The sequence below is a fragment of the Fopius arisanus genome, unplaced genomic scaffold, assembly GCF_000806365.1.
Source record: "Fopius arisanus strain USDA-PBARC FA_bdor unplaced genomic scaffold, ASM80636v1 scaffold00016, whole genome shotgun sequence".
In the NCBI taxonomy this organism is placed as follows: domain Eukaryota; kingdom Metazoa; phylum Arthropoda; class Insecta; order Hymenoptera; family Braconidae; genus Fopius; species Fopius arisanus.
This window is the reverse complement of record NW_011887755.1, coordinates 1,276,589-1,294,315: the sequence shown is the minus strand read 5'-3', so window position 1 is coordinate 1,294,315 and position 17,727 is coordinate 1,276,589. Positions and strand designations below refer to the sequence as shown.

At 37.1% G+C, this 17,727-nt stretch overlaps 3 protein-coding genes across 3 annotated transcripts; 1 reads left to right on the top strand and 2 right to left on the bottom strand.

Annotated features, from left to right (window-relative positions):
- Positions 1 to 7,481: 7,481 nt before the first annotated feature.
- Crk (Crk proto-oncogene, adaptor protein) lies at positions 7,482 to 10,804 on the bottom strand. Its single transcript, XM_011300261.1, has 3 exons — positions 10,212 to 10,804; positions 9,617 to 9,972; positions 7,482 to 9,383 (listed from the first exon to the last, which is right to left on the bottom strand). Exons 1-3 carry the CDS (start codon positions 10,244 to 10,246, stop codon positions 8,848 to 8,850), a joined length of 927 nt encoding a protein of 308 aa, XP_011298563.1. The 5' UTR covers positions 10,247 to 10,804; the 3' UTR covers positions 7,482 to 8,847.
- A 111-nt stretch (positions 10,805 to 10,915) lies between these two features.
- Uvrag (UV-resistance associated gene) lies at positions 10,916 to 14,329 on the top strand. The gene is made up of 3 exons (XM_011300260.1): positions 10,916 to 11,461; positions 11,592 to 11,796; positions 11,871 to 14,329. Exons 1-3 carry the CDS (start codon positions 11,357 to 11,359, stop codon positions 14,120 to 14,122), a joined length of 2,562 nt encoding a protein of 853 aa, XP_011298562.1. The 5' UTR covers positions 10,916 to 11,356; the 3' UTR covers positions 14,123 to 14,329.
- Positions 14,330 to 14,518: 189 nt separating this feature from the next.
- On the bottom strand, positions 14,519 to 16,470 carry LOC105263806 (retinol dehydrogenase 11). Its single transcript, XM_011300259.1, has 4 exons — positions 16,024 to 16,470; positions 15,674 to 15,909; positions 15,297 to 15,594; positions 14,519 to 15,075 (listed from the first exon to the last, which is right to left on the bottom strand). Exons 1-4 carry the CDS (start codon positions 16,291 to 16,293, stop codon positions 14,905 to 14,907), a joined length of 975 nt encoding a protein of 324 aa, XP_011298561.1. The 5' UTR covers positions 16,294 to 16,470; the 3' UTR covers positions 14,519 to 14,904.
- Between the last annotated feature and the right edge of the window lie 1,257 nt (positions 16,471 to 17,727).

Genomic DNA, 17,727 nt, shown 5'->3' with positions numbered 1-17,727 from the left:
AGGGGGTTAAGGGGGTTGCCTTGGATGCTGCGGGTGGTGTGCGCGGTGAAAGGTGACGGGGAGAGAGTGAGGGTTATGAAAAAAAAAAAAAGAAAAAAAAAAGAAACGATATGACTTCACCGCGAAGCCATAAGTCAGCGATTTTTTCCCGGTACATTGAGTCGACGCGACCGCACGTTGGTTAGATGGTTGGCAAAGTAAAAGAGTGAGAAAATGAAGGGTGGGATGGGGTGGAATCCTCATGCACGCGTTACTAACACACTTTTATAACTGACTGGCAAACGATTGCTGAGAGTAGCAACCACCACCGGAAGTCCATCTTACGACTTCTTATATAGTTTCACCCCTTTTTTATTCTCTAGATATTTTTTATTGGATTTTCCCTTTTTTTCAGCCTGCTCAACCCCTTGGCCAGTGCACCCTGAGTTCGTCTGCACGAAGTCCACAGACCATGGCTGGACACTGTACGTCATCCTGACTAGCGTTATCTTGAGACCCACCCCTCTCTTTCCTTCGCACTTTGTCGATCTCTCTTACTCTGGCGACCAGTGCAGACCGGAAGGGTGCAACAAAAAATATAAAATGTGTATGAAAGAAACATTGCCCTTATCGGGGAAAATGGAGAAGGATTCACGGGTGTGGTTCTTGAGAGTTATTTTTTGTAATCTATGGCTCCTTTTGTATAGCCCGAATGGAAATTGAGAGTGAGATTGATATTATTGTCTACTTATTTTCAGATCCTAATAAAATATCGTAAATATCTTAGAGGGTGTGAATTTTTTTGCTTAATCTTCCTCATCACAGGTTCGGTGATCGTCAATGGAAATGGAACAGTAGAAAAAAAAAAGGCGCCACTACTCAGCACGAAAAAATCCGAAATCCGGATTCACTTGAATTCCAGCCATTTCGCTCTGCCCGATTAATTATTCACTGTGAAAAAACTTGAAGTGTGCTGGTAAACAGTAAAACATCAATGAAGAAAATACTTCAAAGAAATGATTTTTCAGAATGTCCATGGAATTATTTAATCATTAATTAATTGATCATTAAAATTGTGGATATGATATATTGAGATTGATAAATCCTGAAATCCCTTTTGACTGAAAAATTATTAATGACTTATTGATTGGTCCTTTGATTCGTCCAGGTCACACGGAAAAGTCTTCATCGTAGAACCGACGGCAGGAGTTATTAATATTCTCCTGTTGATAGAGAGTCAATTTACGAGGACAAAGCTCGTGAGTTATTTATAATTGATATTCTTTCTCTGAACAAAGCTAATTGTGATAATGATAAAGACCCTTTTCAGTTTCATCGTTTATATTTCTCTAGGATTGAATGGGACAGAAAAAAAAGCGTTACTTTCCAACTGTCAAAGATTAATCTCTCTTTATTTCTCTACTGGCAACTTTTGAACGGGGGTATCGGTGTCGACCTTATTTCCCCTCCTTTCTCAACGACGTAAATTATAAAAAGGAGAATGGAATGAGGGAAAGATTTTCCCCTTGGTTGCTCCGTAATGAGAAAAGTAATTCCAATTTAAATAATATCCCGATGTGCTGAAGAGATGATAATAATATCGTTCACACATTTCATTTTTTCACATTACTTTTTGCAAATTTGACAGATCACCTTCACATCGCGATTTTAAATTAGAAAAAATTCGATATCATGGAGTCATGATAGAATTTACAATCATCGGTATCTCCATAATTATTTCAAATAGGAAAAATGGAATATTAATGAAACTCCATCATCGAATTCCTGACGTTCTCAACTATAAGGAATAGATGAAAGATTTCAAACATATCTCTACAGAATTTTCATAACATTCCTCTTTGCTCGATTCTCTCGGCCAGAATAACGAGAGATGGGAGAAAAGGTGAATCGGCCAATGTTTGAGTACATGAACTGATGAGATTTTCTAAATACCAGCTCAATCTATTTTTAAAAATCATCCCATCTACCAGAAAGTCTGAGTTAAAACTTCATAACGTTGAACTAGACAAGAAAAATTAAATCTCTTATCGTCTCCTCCTACAAGAATACCTGAACTCGATTCCCCATTGCGAATTCCATATAAATGAATCGTGAAATGTTGTGTGATAATTTTTCTTTGAATTTTCTTCGCATGAAATAATTATCCAATTACCACTCTGAATTTTTCAACTATCCTTCCAGCGAAATTATCGTAAATTCAAATACGAATGAATAATAAATCCGTAACTTTCAGCAATATTTAGACGTCAACGGAACTAGAGTATCAAGCGTGTGTGAGAGGTGAGATCAAGACATATCAGAGTGGATTGTAAAATAAAAGGGTACGATGGAAAGATAGAGAGAAGCAAGCAACATGGGAGAAAAAGAGGTAGCAAACTCGACTTAAAGCAGTCCACTAAGAGGAAGTGGAGAAGCCCTTGGCCGGATGTCGTCTGGAAGTGAACTACATCTCTTTCAGAACCCGGATTTGAGAAAAAGGGGAAGGGGCCTCAGAGAAAAACTACACCCTGTGTGCCCTCACAGAATTCTAAGCTAGAGAGGGATGAAAGTGCATTATGCGACCTACACCTTGGATATTTGGGATATCGCATTCGAAGTAGTAAGTTTGATAATATACTTCATTTTTTAAAAGGTCTTTGAAGTACGTCGGCAGGATAATCGGTACGGCCCACTAGGCCCAAAACGAGCTGTACTAGTACAGTAGATTTTACTGAGTAGAATATATATTATCGCCCCCGTCACTCAGCCTCAGTGAGCAAAGCCTTTCCCAGCCTTATTTTCATCGTCAGCCTTTAGAATTCTTACCTGCGACGTAAAGCTAAAGGAGATTCGAGTCTCCTTGATGACGACGACCACCACTAAATTTACGGATTTAATGGTATTGGAAATGGCTAACGCAAGGTGAAATTCTTCATCCGATCTGGGTCTTTGACTAAACCACAGGAATAAAAGGAAACTAATCACCAGTGAATTGACATCCACTCGCTCGATAATATATCACAAAGTGTCTCTTCCTAATTCCAAGTAATCCAATGATAAAAAATCGAGGGAAAAATTAAACTCTCGGTTTACAATCACCGGAAAAATATGGGATTTCATGAACAGTTGACTAGTCATTTCCAGACGGCTCTCATTAACGTCAACTAGAGACTAAAATTAAAAATGTCACTAGAAATCTCCGAGTATATATTTTTAAATCGCACAAAACGACGAATTCCTCGGATAATTGGTGGAATATATTTAGCAGTTTGAAAGGTAGTTTTTTTTTATAATTAATTTCTTCAAATATTTCTTCTTTTCTTCTGGAGAAATCTTCAGGGTGTGGTTCCCTGGAAAATATCAGCTTAGTTATCGCATAGCGGTATCAGCTGGTTTATCCAACCACTCGGCTGATTGATTGTTACCGGGCTTTTATAGTAATTGCTCGATCATCCGCTGAAGATATTAGCCTCAATTATGTTGACTCTCCAATATTTAAGGACGTATTTCCAATTATCCAAGATTTTCATCTTCGAATACACGAGTGTTTGAACAAGTGTAATCAGGAGATCCGTCAGTTTTTTATAAAATTTGAGATCCATTTTCATTCAATTTGATTCCGTTGTCTTCACTATGACGTATCCAATTAAAAATTAATAATAAATAAAAAAAAATAATGAAATATTTAAACATGATATTGATTTCCTTGGGATCTAAAGAAATATTTGATACACAGTCTTGATACTAATATATCACAGATAAAAGAGAATTTAAATTTTTTGAAAAATTTAATAATGATTTTTCGGGTGGGAAATCTCAAGTAATATTTTCAATTCCCAAAAAAAAAACTAGCATAAGTTGAATTAGCGGGAGTCTAGACATTCATGTAAATTTCCATGATTCCTGTACTGCGGAAGTAATGACCCGATAAATCCAACTGAGTGTGTAAAACCCGTGAAGTAAGGAATACACATGAGACCTGAGCTGTATACATGAAATAAAATGAAATAAAAATAAAACCGGGAACAAGAGCTAAAGGCAATGGCGGTTGTATTATTTCCCGAATCACGTAGACTACTGCCGTCGACGGGCCTATCAACCCGACGAGAGACTGAAATATTTTCTGAGCGCTCTATTTATTTGTTTTGGTGAAAAACTACTAAAGAGTAAACCCAGAAAAATTCCGCAGCTAGTCCACCAGAGACTTCATCTAATTCATGCACATAAATTGAGATGATGAAAAAAATGCGTGGAATTGATTTTCGATTTTGTATAGAAAAAGATTTCATAAATCCCGGGCGGTATAAAAAATGTAATCAAGCATTAGGGGTTCCCATTACTTACCTTATATTCCAAATTATTCACGAATGTCATTTCTTTCACTTCCGGGTGAGGGGAATACGTGAATAAAAAAAATATCAAAGGTTCATACCATCGTAAGCGTGTGTTCAGATAATCCGAGGATACCCGATATCAATTCGATCCTTTCCTTCATAAGACGCAAAAGATTGAGAAGACTTGTCAAAAAAAAAATTACAGTTACGTAGCAAGAAAACCCCATCATCCAGACACCCGTAAATTCCACGGGGCTGCCGAAACTCTCGACTCTACTACTGGAATCATTCTCCCTCTCGCTTCACTTCCCCTCTTTTTTATTTTATCTAGTAATCTCTTCTATCTTTCTCTCACTTCTGGGAGTACATTCGGCAGCCAGCCTACACAAGAAAATATTGCACAGCACGTGTCTTCAATCCGTGGCTACTCTCTTACAGTCTATCTAGCACTCCCACAGCTACACCAGCCAGCATTCCTCTGAATTCTCTTTCCTCTTTTCTTATTGCTCGCACAAAAACTTGAAAACAAAAAAAAAACAAAAAAAAAAACTTTCTCATCGCAAATACCCCGAGATTCACGGGTGGGGAATATATAGCCCCGGATATTTTCCTCTCGGACTGACGGAATATATTGGGAAGAGGCTGCAGTTACACGAAAATGTATGTTGTGTTGGAGTCGTGAATTAAAGTTTCAGTACAACCAAAAAGATTTTTGGTGAAAAGTTGAAAATTGTTGGAAATAAATTGAAGTTTTTTTCTGCTCTTTTGACTTATGACATTGATAGAAAATAATAATTAAAATGAATAATACTGGAATTAATAATGTTGAGATGGATTTTGAGAATCATTTCGTTTTCTCTAAGAATAATCGGATGAATATTGCAAAGAAACTGTCAATCTTCAATAAAAATGTCTCCATTAAATCTCTGAGCGAACCCAATTTCCATTAGAATGAAGATAAACACTTGAATTGAATTAAGCTGTTGACACAAAATAGTAGCAACATTGTGTACCCCCTGCAAAGTGAATTACGCGGATTTTCTAAATTCCTGTAGTTCCAAATGCTCCAGCCGTATTTCTCGATTTTTCTTTTCACTCTCCTCTCGCAACAATATGCATTAGACTCTACTCGGGCCCTCCTGTTATTTCCGTGTATTTTGGTGAAGTGAGATAAAAGAGAAGAAAGTAAAATCGAAGTGATGGTTCAACAAATAAACGATAACGTCAGTGGAGAATAAAATGGAATGGAGAACAGACGCTGGCCTCAGATTAGCATATTATTTATCTCCTCTCAATTCGTCGAGACGACCAAGAAAACTTGAAAAAAACATCACTTCAAACTTGGAATTTTCATTGCGTGGAATAGCACTTCATCTTCGAGTGAAGTCTTACTCATTAAAACGAGTAAGGCTTGGGAATTCCTTTGGACTTCCCTTCCGTTCGTATTAAGTATGCACCCAGAGGCCACACCTCAACCGCAGGAGATTTCTTTCATACTCACATTGAATTGCACTCGTAATACTTCCGGGTACTTCAGTCGTACTGAAATACGTTACATTCGAGACTAATTGACGCTGAGATATCCGCGGCTCATACATTCCCGGATATATCACTTTCAGAGATTAAAAATGCCTGTTTTTCTTACTTAAGAATAAATGTGGCTCGTAATTAATGAAAACTTCAATCATATGAATTTAATTTAATTGAAAGAATGGTCAAAAGTATTTTGCAAGCATTATCTTAAATAATTCTACAGAATTTCCTAATCTTTATCTCGTACCACTTGAATCTATAAGAAGTGGGAAATTTGAAAATTGAGTACAGATAATTCAAATATATGGTCAAGTGCAATTATCCACAGCCAATAATCAGTTGACATACAATATCTTTGTCTCCCCTTCGCGAAAGCCTGAAAATGACTTTCTTTGAGGTCTCCCTATTCTATTCCTGTGGTAAAGAGAGGCTCTTTTCAAAACGAACCTATCGTCTGTCGATGGCAGTGCCAATTGATTTCGGATACATACAGAGAAAATGAAAAATAACACAAAAAGCTGAAAAATAAAATGAACGTTGTTACTTTGGTAGTGAACAGAGAGCACAATTGGCGATGAACAAAGGACAGCGCGCAGGAGATAATTCGAGGGGAAAATAGGAAATTGAATGACCAGAGGAGAGAAATGAAGGAGAGAAAAAATACAACGTCTGACTGAATTGGTAGTCTTTCATCAGGATAATGTATGACAACGTAAATACTACCTCATTCCTTGACAGGAGATTTTGATTCATTATCGTTGCTATGGTAGTCATACCGCTCATTAATATTGGTCCATTGACAAGCTAACACGCTTTAGCACTACATCACAGAAAAATTCAATGATTAAAGTCAACAAAATAAAATCTTGTAATGAAAAATGAAAATTGGTTTTACCAAAATTTATTATTACTCAGAGAATTTTTTTTTAATTTCCTCTCATATCATAGTCGCTTGCATTAAGTATTCAATTACGTGAAAATTCGGAATAAGTTACGACTCATCATTTATGAGCGAATGATGAATGGATAATGATCCCCATTTTAATCGTGGATAAATCGTCTATTTTACATTGACATGTGACATTTAAATTTTGACCCGCAGCAAAAATTGCCATGAATGTTACGGTATTGTTGAGTACTTTAATTAAACGGTAGACACTGTATATGGAGGGCCCCAAAATCTTCTACTTAAATTCGTAATTCATTAGTAATGCCAGTAGCTGGGCGTGCAAATGCAGGTGGAATCGATGACAGGAGGTGGTTACCAAAACAACGCAATTCAATTAGAACGTCGGATTAAATGATTGATGTGAGAAAGGTGGTAGGGTGAAAATTCGAACGCCAGACGATATCCACCCTCTCATCTTTCACTCCAATCTGAGGAATTTGGCATGTGTGTCTGTGGAATTCATGCAAAACCCATGTGATCGATAATGAGATGCATTATTTATTTGTATGAAAGAAGAGGCTCTTCTCACGATTAGACAAAAGCACTTCCCTTTTTTGAAGTGATTTTCATACGATTTTTTTTCTCTTTTATGGATGGCCACTTCAAAATTTTTATGATTCAGAAATAAATTAGACGGAGTAGAACAATGGATTGATTGGGTATTTTTATAAATAATAACACTCTTATAAAATTAAGTGAAAAATATATTGTTTTCTATTTGAAGAATTAAATGAAAATGCAATGCATCTTGTGCTGGGCAAAAGCCAAGTTTCACCCATCAAGTAATTAAAGATTTACATAAATCCATAGTACAATTTCGTCGAGGCCACTTGTTCAAAAAGTTGAGGATTTTATATAAGCAAAAAAAATTGTTGATGAGACACTCTGTACAAATAGCTGCATTTCTGCTCACTCGGTGTGACTAGAACTTAACAACTGTTAAATCAAGAAAGGGGAAAACGGAAATATTCACTTATTCTGGTAAATCAATATGTGAAATAAAAAACATAAGGAAAATACAATTAATGTTATTTACATTGAAGAATTCGATTTTTTCTTAATATTACAAAAAAACCACCGTATCAGTGATGATTAAAATTTGATCATTCATTTTGATTTCCATGAGTGTTGCATTTTCTTTTAAAAGGAGAAGATTCTAGTTTTTATACTGTCCATCAATCTCCATTTACTGAAATTTTCTCGTATAAAAGTATTCATTAAAACTGAAAAATCATCAAAACACCACATAAATCGAAAAATAGTTCACAATTTTGTACAGAATATCTCAATAATTTGAACAAAGGCCGAAACAGAAAAATCTTCTCTCCATTTATTGCAAAAACAATCTAAAATACAACGATATCTTCACCTACCATAGCTTCTAATACTCATTCACAATTCGATTATCATTTTATACCTCATTGTCGATCCTGCAATTTTTTTAAATAAAAAAAATATGAAATTTCTCCCTTCTCTGGAATCTCTGTACATATATATAGACTCCACATTCCTATTGAGTGTCTCGAATAATAAGTTCGAATACCAAAATAAGAGAAATTTATAGAAAAGTGAGATAAGAAGATGAACTGAATCGATTGTTGACATAGAATTCTGTCCTCCCGTTCTGAGCCGTCTACGATAACTCGATAGGATGTTCGAAAACACATCTTTACAATTATATAGGCATTTCTTTCAACAAGCACTCGTATTATGAATTTTCCAGTCCTTTACGCCTGATATTACGGTATATTCCTTCATCACTCCGTCATTCTCAGATAATTCAATGACTCAAAATTCTCAAAAATGAATAAGACATCTTCCTACTTCACCAATCTACAGTGCTATCAAATAAAACATAAACTTTTATAGTAAATACGTTGATGCTAATGGCAAAGTTGATTGAGATAAACATTATTTCATACATAATTATTTATACTTTGTTTGGTAACAACCACGAAAATTGATTTCTTATGTAATTGCATTACAAACTGGAAGAGCGAAAAGACAAACATTTCATTTTGCTTTATATACTTGCTTTATTCACCTTCACCTTCAAATCTCTTGATTATCCTCACCAGTTGTTTCATTATCGACAAATTCAACGTGAGTAAATGGAAAATGTCCAATTCTACCGTGCAGTTCACCCTCCCACTGGCCATTCATATTCATTTTAGTCACCTTAATCATGTCACCAACCTCAAGTTTCAATGCTGTTTTATCGTAGGCATTTGGCACACGTGCCTGTTTAACCTTTGCAAATGCTGGCAATGTGCGCTGAATATTTGAACGACGTGTTGCTGTTACTGTTGCTGTTGCTGTTGCGGTTGCTGTGGCTGTTGCTGTTGGTGTTGTTGTTACTTGTTGCGTTATATCTGCATTAACAGATGGTGTTGTGGATGATGGGAGTGAATTTGATGCTGTACTGGAGCCACTGCTTGTACTGTCTGGTCGTATATTGTTCTCAATTCCATGATTATCTTCTTCGTACTTTTGTACATATGGCACTGGTACCAGACCTGTTTGTCCAACACTGTTACGTGCTGTCCACCACTGCTCCTCGTCCTTCGTGACGACTGTGAGAATCTCACCTGTCAAATTGATTGATTTTTGTCGAGATTAATTATGTGATTGAGCGATAACAAGAGATTAATTCAAAGTCATGTGACCGCAGGTAATTCCACTCCGAAATTTATGACGTATTCGATTCTTCAAGTATTCATATTTTTTTTCCAACCACTTTCATTATATATGAATATATTTTTAAAAATTTTAATATTTAATAAACAAAATGAATTAATATACTGGATTAATGTATGTTTACCTTTGCGGAAAGGTAGATCATCAGGATCATTTCCTTCGAAATCATATTTAGCCACAATCCTTTGTATTTTCTTGGGCGCTGGCCTAATGAGTGGAGTCGTGTCTAAATAATGAATCTTATAGAACGCCAATAAATTGGGAATATCAGGAAATATCTGATCGCCTATTCTGTAACGTATCTGATCGCCCTGCTGCATCTTATTGATGATGTAGTGACTGACTTTGCTGTCTTCCCTGACACATAGCACAAAATCGCCATGAATTGAGGTACTGTCACGAACCAAGAATACGCCACCCTCTTTTTCCCCCATCAGCAGATCGGAGGCGTCCTGCCTCGACATTGCCCCAAAGTACCAACTGAAATTCGTTGAAAATACATGATTTTGGATCCCAAAAACACCTTGCGTAATGAACAAAAAATTGCTGGAGCTTGGAGTGAATCACACAGAATAATTCCACTCCGACTCAACACTGAATTCATTATTACGTGAAATCGTGGTTAAATGAAATTAAAAATAAGAGACGAGGAATTCACAAGGAGAATTAATGGACTATAATCACAATGAAGATGTAAACTCAATAATTTATCCAATTACCTCGACTTGTCATACTGATCGAACGTTGCGGTCATTGTTTATCCGAATAAAACGGAATTGACTGTCAACAAAAGCCGCTCCAAAACTGAGTGTAACAGTGAAAAATCATCACAAATTGACAAATAAAATTTCTCGGTTATTCATGCAGTTGTAATGCGGTACATTGCACTGATGGAGTCCACAAAAACAAATATCTCTTTAAATTTACTCCACAAATAATTTCACTTCACTTATGATAAACCAGTGAACACACCCCACAAGTACATCCAATTTATCATCCACTGTTGGATAAAGTCCTCACGAAAGGAGTGAAGATTGAAGAAAATTATTTTAAAAATCTGGCAAGCCTGTCCATTAGATCAATGACTTTTTACGGTGAGTTCACGAACATTGTCACGAGTTTTTCAATCGTTTTTCAAACGCTTCACTTGCGATAATTTCGTTGATGTTTTCTCCATTTATCGAGCCTCAATTATTATATTCAATTCACCCACGATTTTCATGAATTATTAAGTGAAAAATTCAGTCAACTGAGATAGAGCACACAAATCCACTCGAAAAAAAACTGGATAGAGCCCAGGATGCGGGGTTGGTGAAAAGCCATCGATTATGGAGTAATTAGAGGTTGAACTTGTGAATGGGGGCGCTTCAGCTATTTTATTTTATTAAGGATTCTCGGGTGTGCTCAGTTGATAATGACATTATCTATAAATAATCATCCTTACCGACCTGTGCAGCTGTGTTCACATCTGACCGTGTGTGGATCTGTGAAAAATTGCTTGATTTGTGAAAAAACTAAACTGTCAACGTTCAGCCTCATTTGATTGACATTAAAACACGCCAGATGTAACAATGCTATTGTGCTCGAATAAAAACCAGATATACTCCTGATTAATTTCAAGACCACCAGTACCAACCCATTAAAAACCGCTAATTTATCAAGAGAATATCGTTACCGATTAGGATCAGTTGAATGCAATTAACGTGATAGATAACCTTAACTGAACGATGATAAATGTCACATAGATATTTATTCGGTGGTTATCGTTTGTTTATTATCATTCACTGTTGCAACTTGATTAAACGATTGAACAAAACAAACTTAACATATCAAAGTGGGTGGAGGTTTGCCATGATTGTGAATAATGGAGGTGAAAGTCGCGCAGGGTCTCGTAAGGGACTTGGATGTAACACTTCAACCGCGAGCTGCACCGAGGTACAAAGTTTGGCTGCCCTTGGCCACCCAACAGGTCAGAAAAATTATCACTGCTTTTTCTAGCCCATTGATTTACCACTGAACTCCTCTTTATTATAATGTATTTTTTTTTTGAGTGGAGGCCATATGTATAATAATAACGGCACGTGACTCTGGAATTTCAGCTGCGCCTGAGGAGCCTGTGCCAAGTGATAGGGTGTAACTTGGAGACGGATAAGAACCATAAAATATGCTGGTTTTATTTCACACTCCACAGATCGAGCATGTCATCACCATTTTATACAAGTGAGCCCATTGATAATGGTAGCCCACGATGGGTGAGCCTTGAAGTGCCTACTTTGCATGCCACCGGTCTCTCCACTGCAAATGGTAATTAAATTGAATTATTTTATTAAATCATCCTTATAAAATTATAATGAATTTATAAACGTCGTATTGCATAGAAATAATTTTGCGTCTATGGAGACGGACAGTGGTGGCCGATCCGACAAGCGACGTAACAGTATTCACGTGGGGTATCTCCTTCACGGGTCTCGTCTACATGGGCCCAAAGCTCTCGAACAACCTTGAACCAATGCTCCGGCCAAATTCCCTCATATTTCACCTCTACGGTGGCTTCTTTGTGCCATCCTACTGCCTTCTTCATCCTCCCGAATTCCGTCGTTACCTCTACATGAGTGTCAGCAACTCGGAGATCCGAGACAGCTACACAGTCTCCAAATTAACTAGCCTCAGACGAAAGATGCATTTGCTTAAGCAACAGAATGAGGCCACCGAGGCCTTACGAGAGCGAATAGCCTCTGGAGATGGTGTCCAATCTCCAAAATTCAGACAGACAACTCTTAACAGATTACTTCAACCAAAGAGAATAAGTAAAGAAAAGAAAGCAGAAATTTTGATGATTAAAAAGGAATTAGAAGTAGCGAAATTTAGAATGAAATTACTAGAGCAAGAGAGATTTCGAAAAATGGGTGAATTGCGGGCACTAAATCAATTACATCTGAGTGTGATGGAGGAGAATCAGGATCACGGTTCCTTATTAATGGAGAGATATCGAGAACTCAATAAGGACATGGAAAGACTGAAGGAGTGGCGCCAGAGTCACATAGAGACTAGAGAGGTTTATGTACAGGCATCGGCACAGCTGGCATACATGAGACGTCACCTCATGTCAGATCTCTGCCTGATCTTCCCCATTCGCCAAGAGTCTGAACGAAAATACATTATCAATAACATTCATCTGCCAGACAGTGAAGAGCTGGACTCCTGCAACGACATTCAGACCTCAGCGGCCCTGGGTTACGTGGCCCAATGCACTCAGATGGTTGCCAACTTTCTCAACGTCCCCACTAGGTACCCCATTCTCCTCAGCGGCTCGAGAACTAAAATCGTCGACCACATAAACGACAATTTTCCCAAGAAAGATCGTCAGTTTCCACTTTTCTCTCGCAGCAAGGATAAATTACGGTTTAATTACGGGGTTTATTTATTGAATAAAAACATTGCCCAACTCAGGTGGTACTGTGGCCTCACCACCATTGATTTACGTCCGACATTAATCAATTTGGGATCTCTACTCAACCTGAAACCTAATCAGTCGCTGGACAATTCAAAACGTACGTTCTCAGGCTCATCTCTGGATACTGATAACAGTGCTAATGGAAAACACAATGTTCCCCTGACTCCTCCTCTCCAAAAAGTGGTGATTGATAAAATCAGTAGGACCAGGACGATGAGTCAGTTGAGAATGCTGAGAAATTCCTTAGGATCTTCTCTTGATCAAGGCCTTAATAAACCAAATCAATATTTTGTTTTGGGAAAGCAGAGCAAACGTATTTGCAAGTCTGAGGAATCGGCTATCGATGCGAAAACATTTTCGTTACCCAGAGATGGGATGAGCAACAGTAGTGGAGAGACTATTGACGATGGGCTGTTTCATGATCGTAAGAATGACAGGCTGAAGCTACAAGTACAGTCGAATCAGCTTATTGAGCCTGAGATCGAGATTACGATACCTGTGTCTGTATCAAAACCGAAGTGTGATGGTGATAGTATTAGGCAGAGGAGTTCCAACTCAATAAGCAGCTGTGAAATGGCCTTGGGGGCGTCTCAGACTGAGGTGAACAGAATTAATGGGGAGTTGGATGATGAAAAAATCGAAACTGCATTGAATAGACTTGCCAATGCTTTGGATAATGTTCAGGTGGGTGAGGAGAGTATTGAATCGAGTGAGGGTCTCACGATTTCAGCGGTAGAAAAATTGGGGGAGGACAGGAGTCAAGAAACTCTGACTGGTCTTGAGGGGGAGAAGGGAGTAAATGACAGTACTGAAACACTCTCGAGTTCGATGGTATCGTTGGATAATACCAGGAATTCCTATGAGAGGATTGAGGAAAGACTGGGAGTCGCCTGCAGCTGTCCTGAGAGCGCTAAGTCGTTTTACGATGATGGAGATGACAGGAGCAACTGGAGAACAGAGTCCAATCCAATTTTCCAGATGTCAATGGAAAGGAAGACTTTTCCTGTTCCCATCTCTCGATCACAGCCTAACAGGGTTCAAGAGACTGTCAATGATTTTCAAGCCTCCAGTGAGTTCATTAATTCCATACGCAAAAGCTCGGAAAATGTTTTTGCAAGAACTGAAGCACTCGCAAGCAAAAAGACGAGCTTTAAGGTAATGAAACCAAGGTTCTAGGTTTATTTCTGATTCGAGGATAATTATTTTTCAATGATTCCATGAATTAGGTGTAATTTATTTTAGCTGGCTATTTGTTTCTGGATCAAATGCTATTTTCATTCGGGGGAAAAGAATGATAGAATGGTTGAAGAGATTTATTTAATTATTTATTGCATATAAATTGAAGGATTTGGAGTCGAATTGAATTTGTTGATAAATAATTGTTGGATTAAAGAATTTATATGAAACTATTCAATTTATTTCCAGGAAAATTATGTTTAAAATAAACAAGAAGAGATTTTAGAGAAAATTTATGTTTTTCCCTAATTATTGTAATGACTTTCGATTCGAAATTAAATTTAATAAATTTCTTCATGGAATAACTGCGGGTGGAATTGACTGGAGCAAAGGACATTGGATTAATAATCAAATTATTTCATCGTACCACTTGAACATAATCGAACAAACAATGATTGTAACTGACTCATTACATGATGTCAGTCTACTCTCTCAATATCAAAGGGTTCATTTTTATTCTTAATCTTGGTTCTCTTTAATTCCTTCACTCTATTTATTCAGATAATAAATTAATGCTTTATTCTATTTTATCACTGATTATGTAAGCAATCACTATTCATTGGACAGCTATCGTTGCGATAATTCGAACTTGGAAATCTAGAAAAATTGGGTTTTCGAAATGAAAATATTCTCTCATGTTATGTACAATTTCAAAAAATTCTGAGAGAGATAAAGAGATCTCATCAGTTGGTTATAAGTAAAATCTATGAAAAAAAAATGTTTTATTTGGAAGAATGAACTCCGGTAAGACTAGCACTAATATCCCAGAGTTTTTGAGCTACTTCCGGCCTGAGAGTCCTTTTTGATGCGTAAAGATTACAGTCACGATACAGTAGTCCGCTTTCATTTGATAGACCAGCATCTGTTGCACAGTGAAGTACTGTTTGTGCGCCCTGAAATGATCACCCAGTACAATAATTATTGTAAATTCTCATCTAAAAAATAGATCTGACGAGTTAAATATAAAAGCTGGAATTGTAATACCAAAATTTCGAAATTGATTCTGGAATTCCTGGCGAGCTCTTACATTCATTTAAAGGCTTACCATATTTTTTATTATTAGTGTGCCCTTTTAAATGTTATAATAGTATTTTAGAATATCCTAGTTTATTACCTGATGAGCCGTGCGTAAAAAAAGAAGGGCAACTGGCGAAAAGATGATATAATGGAACCACCTCCTCTTGACATTCCTGAATAATCCAGTGTAAGTGAATCCCGGACAGACCATATAAACATTCACACCAGTATTTTCCAGTCTTCTTGCTAATTCTGTCGTGAAATATGCATTGGCGAGTTTGGAGTTGCAGTAGGCAGGATTCATCCTGCCTTTTGAGGGCAATCCCTTTTCCCCGTTGAGATTTGAGAAATCAATTACCCCAGACTCCATTAATTTTGATGTTACTATAACGATTCTGAGTACAAAGAATGGATTAATGTTTTATTTTTTTCAATATGTGCAAATTGTTTGAAAAATGAAAGGGTAAAGTGTACCTGCTCGGTGCAGATCTTTTCATCCTATCCAACAGCAAATTGGTGAGAAGGAAATGACCGAGATGATTAACTCCAAAGTGAATTTCGAATCCATCTCTTGTTGATGTTCGATTTTTTAGAGGTACGTAAACACCGGCGTTGTTTATAAGCCCATGAATTTCTGGAAAATCTTGCAGTACACGTTCCGCAAATTTGTGGATCGACAAGAGAGAAGCTAAATCGAGCTCCATTGGAATCTATAAATTATGTCGACAGAGAAATGAACAATTAATGATTTTTTTGTAATTGGATAAACCGAGATTGAAAAAAAAAATCGTCACGTCGTGAAAATTAATAAATAAAAAATTTACCATTTCCCCAGTGGGAATTTTTGTACGTATCTCGGCGATGCAATTACGTGCACTTTCCATATCCCGGCAAGCCATGATGACTTTGGCATTTCTTCTGACAAGTTCTCTGACTGTTTCCTTTCCAATTCCCGAATTGGCGCCGGTTACCAGAAAAACACGGTCCTGCAAATTGCTTGTGTCCTTGCATCTTCCCCACGAACGTTCACGACATTTTCTTAACAATCCAATAATCACAACAATAGGTAGGAGTATGTAGCATAGCGATGTCATTATGCTACGTTATTTATCGAAGAGGACGGAGTTGAGTAAAGATAATAGACTAACGTCAGTCGTCCAGTTGACGGGGTTGAGACGACCTCCAGGTCGCTTCACTTCAACCCCATTTTACCCCCTGTACTGCCCAAAGAGGATGGACTAAAGTAGAGGCTCAGTTCTGGGGGTTTGAGTGACCCCAGCGGCATCGTAGTACTGCAGCCCACGAGAGGGAGGGCGCCATACGCAATGCGGGGGTGTCTATCAAGTCAACGGGGTGAATTTTATTTACTGTGGTCTGAATGCTTTTTGTTTTTTATTTATTTAACTGAAATTTAGCCAACTGTAAAACAAGCGGAAGGGGGAAGCCACATCTTGTGGAATTTCAAACGAAAAAAATTTTCAATATGTTGAAGATATACTACTAATTAATTTATATTATTGCAATGAGCGCGTGGTCTAGATGGCAACGCGCTTGACTGGCACGCGGACCGCTAGGGTTCGAGACCAGCAACATTCATTTTTTTTTTTTATTAAATAATTCCATTTTTATCTTTTTTAAATCGCTAATCAATGGAAATATTGTTTAAACACTGAATATTTGGAAATCCAGGAGATATCCAGTGAAATTGAAAAATTTAACATTTTTGAAAACGAAACTTTTGCAATATATATACTCCTAATGAAATTATAATTTTATAATAAAGTGCGTTGTCTTAACGGCAACGTGCTTGACTGGCACGCCGACGGCCCGGGTTCGATCCTGGCATCATTAATTTTTTTTTTTTATTAATGATAATCAATCGAAATATCCCTCTGCAAAAGTATAAGTATTGAAATTGAAACATTCTAAATTTTTGAAAAAGTATCAGGGGAACATGAACACCGAGGAGCTATTCACTGAAATTTTCACTGAAAGTGAAACATTCAAAATTTTTGAAAAGTATCAGGGTAACATGAACACCGAGGAGCTATTCACTGAAATTTTCACTGGAAGTGAAACATTCGAAATTTTGAAAAAGTATCAGGGTAACATGAACACCGAGGAGCTATTCACTGAAATTTTCACTGAAAGTGAAACATTCGAAATTTTTGAAAAGTATCAGGGGAACATGAGAATCGAGGAGCTATTCACTGAAATTTTCACAGAAAGTGAAAAATTCGAAATTCTTGAAAAAGTATCAGGGGAACATGACAATCGAGGAGCTATTCACTGAAATTTTCACTGAAAGTGAAAAATTCGAAATTTTTGAAAAAGTATCAGGGGAACATGACAATCGAGGAGCTATTCATTGAAATTTTCACTGAAAGTGAAAAATTCGAAATTTTTGTAAAAGTATTAGGGAAACATGACAATCGAGGAGCTATTCAGTTTTCAACCAATATTTCGATTGATTAGCCATTTACAAAAGAAAAATTGGAATTATTTAAAAAAAAAAATGAATGACGGCG

Excerpts from the sequence above, each read along its gene's own strand:
- Crk (XM_011300261.1), bottom strand. The coding sequence starts at position 10,246 with ATGACCGCAACGTTCGATCAGTATGACAAGTCGAG. Across the intron at positions 9,973-10,211 it reads GATCAGTATGACAAGTCGAG|TTGGTACTTTGGGGCAATGT; the intron begins GTAATTGGATAA and ends AACGAATTTCAG. Across the intron at positions 9,384-9,616 it reads TGATCTACCTTTCCGCAAAG|GTGAGATTCTCACAGTCGTC; the intron begins GTAAACATACAT and ends TCAATTTGACAG.
- Uvrag (XM_011300260.1), top strand. The coding sequence starts at position 11,357 with ATGGAGGTGAAAGTCGCGCAGGGTCTCGTAAGGGACTTGGATGTAACA. Across the intron at positions 11,462-11,591 it reads TGCCCTTGGCCACCCAACAG|CTGCGCCTGAGGAGCCTGTG; the intron begins GTCAGAAAAATT and ends CTGGAATTTCAG. Across the intron at positions 11,797-11,870 it reads CGGTCTCTCCACTGCAAATG|AAATAATTTTGCGTCTATGG; the intron begins GTAATTAAATTG and ends CGTATTGCATAG.
- LOC105263806 (XM_011300259.1), bottom strand. The coding sequence starts at position 16,293 with ATGACATCGCTATGCTACATACTCCTACCTATTGTTGTGATTATTGGA. Across the intron at positions 15,910-16,023 it reads AAATTCCCACTGGGGAAATG|ATTCCAATGGAGCTCGATTT; the intron begins GTAAATTTTTTA and ends CATAATTTATAG. Across the intron at positions 15,595-15,673 it reads AAAAGATCTGCACCGAGCAG|AATCGTTATAGTAACATCAA; the intron begins GTACACTTTACC and ends CTTTGTACTCAG.